This window comes from Platichthys flesus, chromosome 5, assembly GCF_949316205.1.
Source record: "Platichthys flesus chromosome 5, fPlaFle2.1, whole genome shotgun sequence".
Classification (NCBI taxonomy): Eukaryota; Metazoa; Chordata; class Actinopteri; order Pleuronectiformes; family Pleuronectidae; genus Platichthys; species Platichthys flesus.
Window position 1 is genome coordinate 8,872,638 of NC_084949.1, and position 7,382 is coordinate 8,880,019.

The 7,382-nt window shown below is 44.8% G+C and overlaps 1 protein-coding gene across 1 annotated transcript; it reads right to left on the reverse strand.

The window, feature by feature from the left end:
- Nucleotides 1-660: 660 nt before the first annotated feature.
- On the reverse strand, nucleotides 661-3,995 carry krt94 (keratin 94). The gene is made up of 8 exons (XM_062388007.1): nucleotides 3,509-3,995; nucleotides 2,963-3,045; nucleotides 2,705-2,861; nucleotides 2,403-2,564; nucleotides 2,125-2,250; nucleotides 1,186-1,406; nucleotides 1,053-1,066; nucleotides 661-961 (listed from the first exon to the last, which is right to left on the reverse strand). Exons 1-8 carry the CDS (start codon nucleotides 3,908-3,910, stop codon nucleotides 912-914), a joined length of 1,215 nt encoding a protein of 404 aa, XP_062243991.1. The 5' UTR covers nucleotides 3,911-3,995; the 3' UTR covers nucleotides 661-911.
- Nucleotides 3,996-7,382: the final 3,387 nt, after the last annotated feature.

The window sequence follows — 7,382 nt, forward strand, 5'->3', positions numbered from 1 at the left end:
CCTCTCTGCTTGTATCTCTCTAACACAAACCACATGGACACAACAATTCCCTGCCTCTCTTTCACACAAAACATGTATGAAGTCATGGTGCAGCGGCTGAGGAGCCCCACCCTTCACAGCACTTCATCACAGCAGCTCATTGGTCAAGAGCAGAGGCCAAAGTGCGGCACCTGTTTCCACAGTGACTCTCTTTGTTTGGTTAGTCAGTGTTTGCATTCCCGCTAAGTGTTACTGTCGTGAGCCGTGTGGTGCTTGTAACTAGGTGACAGGCTTCATGTAAAAGTGTTGAAAAGCCTCTGGGGGCAAAGATTAGTCAGTCCCCCGGGTGTGTCTTGTTTAAGAAACCTCTTAGGGTCGTTCACTTTTATTTGCTCACATAACTTGCACTTTTCTGAAAGTTTTTCCTGCGCTACTTTTAGTCATGAGAGCATTCGAGATTAACGCCCGCTCTTCTCTGGAAACTAATGCTTTCCACACTGCGAGCTGGGAACCATTGTTCACCCTTTCCTGACAACATCTCCTGTTACGTAAGATAGATTTCCTCAAAACCCTCACATCCCACCTCCCGGAACTTAATGCGGTTGCCAGGACGACTGCACAAACAAGCCGGTGTTATGGAAAAAGATCTAGACTCTGTGCAAAGTCACAAAACGACACGACTTTCATGTTCACCAGCAGATTTATTGTTTCAGTCACACACACACAAAAGCACACGCAGTACGTCATGGTGTTCTTCTTCTCAACTTCCAATGTTTCATGCTCAAACTTTGACACAGGCTTCTCTTTCATCATTTCTCAGTTTTCTACCAGTACAGTTTCTTTTTGTGTTACAACTTTAATTAGTCGGTGAGTGTGTGAGTATGTGTGTGTGTGTGTTTCGGGGGAACAGCTTGTCCTGCCAGATGGACCTTCTAGTTGGAACTGCGCACAGTGGTGGTGGTCATTGTGGTCTTTAAGCCCCCTGTTAAAAAGAAAAGAAAAGATCATGATGTCTGTTATTACACTATTTACACTTTGGTTATGGGATCGTGTTAAAGCAGACAATCTCTTACCTCCTGTAGCGGGTCTGTCATGAGGGAGAGGGAAGGAAGCATTAAAGACAAAGAGTTAGACGAGAGGCCATGTGCATATCCTCTTAACAATTGGTATCAGCATGAGTCTGTACGTTTGTATCGCTCTGCCTACCTGGACTCTTCTCCTTCCAGCAGGCTCCTGTAGGTGGCGATCTCCTGCTCCAGCCTGGTCTTGATGTCCAGCAGCATCCTGTATTCCTGACCCTGCTGCTCGATGCTGCTGCGCACGTTGCCAAGCTCGCCCTCAAGCATGTTGATTGTGTTCTGGTAGCCGGAGAGCATGGCGCTGTAACGATTGTCTGTCTCTGCTAACGTGTTCTCCAGCGCCCCTTTCTGTTGGAGAGGTAAAGGAAAGACTTAGTTCAGTTTTTGAACAGGAATTACAGTGGGCATATTTCATTTGTTGTGAATCATTTGTCAAAGTTGTGACAATTTCAAGCCAAAGTATGTAACCACCCGCCCCACCCTGGATTATATATGTCAGACAGACACAAAGGCATGTCTGCGTTCCTTTTTGGAGGAATAATTAGCGGAATTGTATGAGGAGGTTTTTAATACATGTGTCTTCTCTTCACTACTGCTCCACTGTTGCACAGGAGCAGTGTGTACCTCCTGCAGGTAGTATTAAAGGATTCCTTCCAGCTGGGCACACACATGGGAGTAGGAATACAACGTTTTGGGGCGGATCCATTCCAGCATTCCTGCAGTCTACTTCAAGCCCTTTGATGCGTTTTCAGAAATTGAGCAGATGTCTATAATATGTTTTCCCCAGCGGGAGCCCCTCCTTCCTCTCAAATACAGCTCCCATCATTATTATCTCTCTCCCTCTCCCACCCTGCTTTCTCTCTTTCAGTAACGTCCTCCTCCTTCTTCCTCCCTTCTGCTCCTGACCCTCGAACACTGTCTGTTTTTCAGTCCCCCCCCCACCCCCCTTAGCAAGGAAAGGATCAGGGAATTTTGCTCATATAAGGCAAGATCAGTGAGTTGAGAACAGATGGTTGGGGTTGGGGGGGACGGGACAGGACGGGGGGGGGGGGGGGGGGGGGGTTACCATGCTGAGCTGAGACTGCAGCTCGATCTCCAGGCCCTGCAGTGTGCGCCGCAGGTCATTGATCTCTGTCTTGGACGTCTGGATTGATTCTGTGCTCATGGCCACCTCCTTGGTCAGGGTTGCAGACTGAAAAGAGAAATATATTAACGTTTAGAAGTCTTGGTGATTGCTTTCACAGAGGATTATGTTTAATTACAGGTTAGACTGCGGAGGGGGTGAACCCAGTCATTTGCAAAGTGTGGGATATGGTGCCTTTGTTTATGGGTAAACCTTCCCACCTTCTCAGTAAACCAGGACTCCTGGTCGCGACGGTGTTTGTCAGTGATCGCTTCGTACTGGGATCGGATCTCATCCATGACTTTGTTGAGGTCCTGCTGGGGTGCGGCATCGACCTCCACGTTGATGGTTCCGCTAAGCTGAGAGCGCATTGCTTCCAGCTCCTAAACAGCCAATGGGAGCAGAGAGAAGTCAGCGTTAAGACCTTTTGGCAGAGTTTAAGATATGTACAGGTGTGTTGAAGCAGATTCACGTTATAATAGCAAGCGGTATTTATCATAGCAGGAGGAAGTGCGTCAGTCACCTCTGCGTGATTCTTCTTGAGATAGGCAAGCTCATCCTGCAGGCTCTCGATCTGCATCTCTAAGTCGGCCTTCGTCAGGGTGGTCTGGTCAAGCAGGCGGCGTAGGTTGCCGATGTCAGCCTCGACGGACTGGCGCATCATCAACTCATGCTCGAATCTAATAAGTTTGAAATGAAAAGAGAGCGTGGATGAGCAACAACTACAACTTCTTCTCCAAGAGGAGGATAGGTCACCAGAAGTATCCAGACTCATGCTTACTTGGTCCTGAAGTCATCAGCAGCCAGTTTGGAGTTGTCAATCTGGAGCAGGATGTTGGCGTTGCCGATGGTGGCACCAGCGATCTTATTGAAAAGAAGCAACAGGGGGGAGAGGGTGTAAATTCAAATATATAAATTACGTACTGTATCGACTGGTTTTAATTTTTGAAAGGTTTGCCCCAGAGGCTGCCCCAGAAGCTGACCGTTTGTAGTGACAAAGCTGCATCTGACTCATCACAGTAGCTGTGCAACCTATTTCACATCACTTGATAACCCTTATTGTTCATGTTTAGCTTTGAGAAATAATTTCATTCTAAGCTCTCAGTCAAACAACCATGTTAAACACATCAAACACTCTATGGTGACTGAAAAACAAATACACTTCATTGATCCCATTCATCAGGGAAATTGTCAGGACATAGTCACGACCTGACGTGACGATTTGTTACTTTTTTACCCTCTTCGAAACTTCTCTTGATAATCATTAACTGCACTGCAAACATTTGACTTGTGGTGTTAAAGCTGTCGAGGTTGGCACACACTATACCTTGTCCTTCAGGTCATTGATGATGGCCCAGTAGTTGCTGTAGTCCCTCTCTGCTGCAGGCCCCTTCTGCTCGTAGTATTCTCTGATCTGGATCTCCAGCTTGTTGTTGGCTGTCTCCAGAGAGCGGACCTTATCCAGGTAGGTGGCCAGGCGGTCGTTCAGGTTCTGCATGGTGGCCTTCTCGTTCTGTTGCACGTTGCAGTCCAGGGCGCTGGACAGGTCAAAGTTGTAGCCACCTGAAAACCCAGCGGAGAGGTTGCGCCCCTGGGAAGATGAGATGCGAGAGGATCTTGTGTTGTATCCTGACATACTATGAGCCTTGTGGGGAAGAGAACTAGAAACATAGCTGCGGCTCTGTCTAATTGTGGCCGGGCCGGTGATGATGCTGCGACTCTGATACATGATGGCTGACTGTCTGCTGGTCACGAGAGGACACGAGGAGAGAGGACTGTAGTAATGCTGTAGACTGCAGCAGGACTGAGGGTTTGATGGAGGGGAGGCTCTTGATATAGTGCTGGACCGGGGTGGGTCAGTGTGGGAGGAGGGAGGCCGAGAGGGAGGGAGGGAGTTTTCTACCACAGGCTGAGCAGAACCTCTGTTTGTTTTCCTTCAAGGACCAGGGTTCGGTTTCTTTCCACTCCTGTGAGGAAACTGTTACGCAACTAGTGTGTGTATGTGTGTGTGTTTGTATGTTCTGTTATTCTGTGGGGATCTCTCTGTGGGAGTGTGTATATGTGTACTGTTTGTGTGTATCTGTCTGCATGTATAAATTTGACTGGTTTTGTAATTACCTGCAAGTGTAATCTTGATCCCACTTGTCACTGAGTATTCTTATGCAAACAAAAGGTGCAGTTATTGCTTTAGAGTCTCGCCATGAGTCAATAATGACATCAAGTACTCTCCCTTCTTCCTTATCGGAGAAACTTTGAATCTATAGTCGACCAGATCAAATCAGCAGGTAAGTTATAAAGTGTCTGACAGCGGTAAGGGAAATAAATAGCCTTGAACCACAAACCAGTTTTTGTTTTCTATATCTTCAGTCAAACCCGTTTAGGGGAATTCTTCATCCCCCCCATTGTTCAACATATCACACACAACATCCCCCCTCAGTCTTGTATCCTGTGTGTATGTGTGTGTGTGTGTGTGTGTGTGTGTGTGTGTGTGTGTGTGTGTGTGTGTGTTTGTGTGTGTGTGTGTGTGTGTGTGTGTCATCCTTATCTCACAGTTGGACTCTGGCCAATCTCTGTGCTCTTGTAATGTAACATCTGGAGTCAGCAGAGGGGCGGTTGGGTGTGGGATGGTACACGGGGTCATGTCTCTGTAAAAGGGAGCAGTGCAATAAGTCATGCTTCATGTGTACTTGTTGTTTGAGCAGGGTTTGGTCCCTCTGTGAGGGATTGTATTAAATTATCAAACTAATCTTATCACAGACACATGTGGAACAAATTTTTCTAGTATCCACAAAACCATTGAAAACCAAAAGTCCATACATTTTTTTCAAACCTTGTTATGTAAACCAGAAACACATTCTTCACTGTAAAGTACCTTTCATAACAATAATAATCAAAAATCATTCTGGATAGAAACACGTAACTTTTAGATCTTGCAGTGGAATGAATGTGTGTTAGTGAAGGCATGGTACTATTGGAATCATTGGCTAGAGCGTAATCTTATGGGGCAAACCATGGAGGCTGAAATCTATGGCATCAACACAGAGTCTAAAAGGGAGCTGATTTGACCAACATGAGCGCTTGAAATGGATCCATCCGTTGTACATTCTCCAGATCTTCCTATAAACAGACAAGCTAGCATGACTGTGAACATCTATCCTGCTGACACATTTAACTGTCTTCATCGTGATATTCACCTTGCAGGTTGTAGTTTCATCTTTAGGGTAGAGACACACAAGTAGAATAAATCATTTTTTGCATGCAAGCCAGTAAATATAGATTTTTCCTCAATTGTTGAACTATTCATTTGAGGTCAACAACTCAAAAAAGTATTCATAAACAAATTCCTCTCTGTTATTCCCAACTCTCGAATATTTTAGCCATCCAAACACATTTGCTCCAACAAAATTCCTCTTTGAAAGGGGAAGTAACTTTTGTTACAGCTCTATAAATAACCGTTGAAGCCTTTTGTGGTTTGAGAGTGAAACAGATCAACAGATCAACTGTTAAATATAGTCTGAGAGGGCCTTTCACATTATGAAAACAGTGATATCCTCCACACTTAGACCCTTACTGAGAACATGACAAACTCCCAGTAAGCGGAGTGGAAATATATTCCGAACCCTAGAAGGTGCTGTGAGGTGTCCCATGGGCACAGAAAAGGGAAAAAGTTTGTTGTCCGAAACTTTAACTTGTACTCTGCTCCTGGATTGACAAAATGCCATGTGGATGAATCAATTACAGTCAATTACAGCTGAGCTTTCTTGCACTGCAGCTGAATCAGTCAGTCTTGGCAAAGAGACAGACAGGGATGATCAAATACCTTGCTGGTTGGGTTGTCTGCTGACGCATAGCTTTGTGTAAAGTAGGTTGGAGACAAGGGACTGCTTCACAACATGTCAAGGCAAAAAGCCAATGACTTCATAGCTTGAGACCATAGATGGGTGTTTTCACTAAAACCAAACCTGTGACTCATTCACATGGTCGACTGAAACCTCAAACTTCTCCTGAACATCGCTGCAGGAAACTCCTCTCAAAGTTTTCATCTGTGTTATCTGAAATATCAGTACCACGTATTTCTTTTATATATGTTGTAGTTACTATGGCAAATGAGTAAGACATGTAAGACTGTCTTTATAGCTTCCCAATTGAGCCTCAGACCCAGAGTGAGGTGCATTGTAGTATCTGACTGAGCATGGCTGAGAAACAAGTATTGAGTATTTACTCAATACAAACAGGACCTGCAAGACATTCCTTATCTTAAAATACACAACACACATGATCTATGTCTGAGGCTAAATCATTCATTTTACACTTAAATCCAATAAATCTTCAAAGGCTTTCGGCTACCTTTATCTCAAACTTAAGGTGTCTCCACTAGGCCTTTGTGAGAGATTTCTTTATGCATCATGAGTAGTAAACTGCATGACTCAGAAGAAATACTACTCCACCCTTTCCCCTCTTCAAATCAGACTGCTTATTGTGAAGCATAAATAAAGATAAGGTCCCAAGCAGACTTCAACCTTTAGTAAAGGAGGATTTTTTCCCCTGGATAAGAGATGCAGCAATCTGTGCAGATAACGTATAGGCAGGTAATGCTAACACCTACTGCACTGCGCATGTGTCTTTGACAGGGCAGCTAGTTAATTATTGTGCAATAGGCATCATGTCGTGCTGAACGGTTGTATAGTGCACCGTGGTACAATTTCAAATTTCAAAGGGATGATAAATTAAAGTGGCAAAGGTAACTTGGAAAAAGGTCAAATAAATGTCTCAGGGTCATAAATCTGGCCCAAATCACCTTTGATTAATGACTCACAGTGAGCGGTAATAGGAAGATTGCCTCCTGCAACAACACTCGTTTCCTGCTTTTCAGATTCTATTCAGTGCAAAAACAAAGACTCAAGGCTCACTGAGGCATGAGAGGAAGTCCAGTCTTCTGTTTCTTAACAATCACCTCTAAGTAACTATAGACTCACAACACCATCAAAATAATCCACTGTTTTTTGGCAGCATAGCAACATCGAGGATGGTAGACACATGTGTCACTCCTGCTTAAATCGCATCTATTGTTGTAACGTCTGGATGATCTGGATTCCTGCACCTGATTGCAGGTTCTGCACATAACTTGGCCTGCACACATCAGTCTCATGGTGTGGTGGGAATGAGAGGAAGCAGACGTTCTCATGTCTTTCACAATATGT

What these genes read in the sequence shown, in the direction of transcription:
- krt94 (XM_062388007.1), bottom strand. Translation starts at nt 3,910, where the DNA reads ATGTATCAGAGTCGCAGCATCATCACCGGCCCGGCCACAATTAGACAG. An exon ending in GCTGATGACTTCAGGACCAA is followed by an intron (nt 2,862 to 2,962) that starts GTAAGCATGAGT and finishes CAAACTTATTAG; the next exon opens with ATTCGAGCATGAGTTGATGA. An exon ending in TCAAGAAGAATCACGCAGAG is followed by an intron (nt 2,565 to 2,704) that starts GTGACTGACGCA and finishes TTGGCTGTTTAG; the next exon opens with GAGCTGGAAGCAATGCGCTC.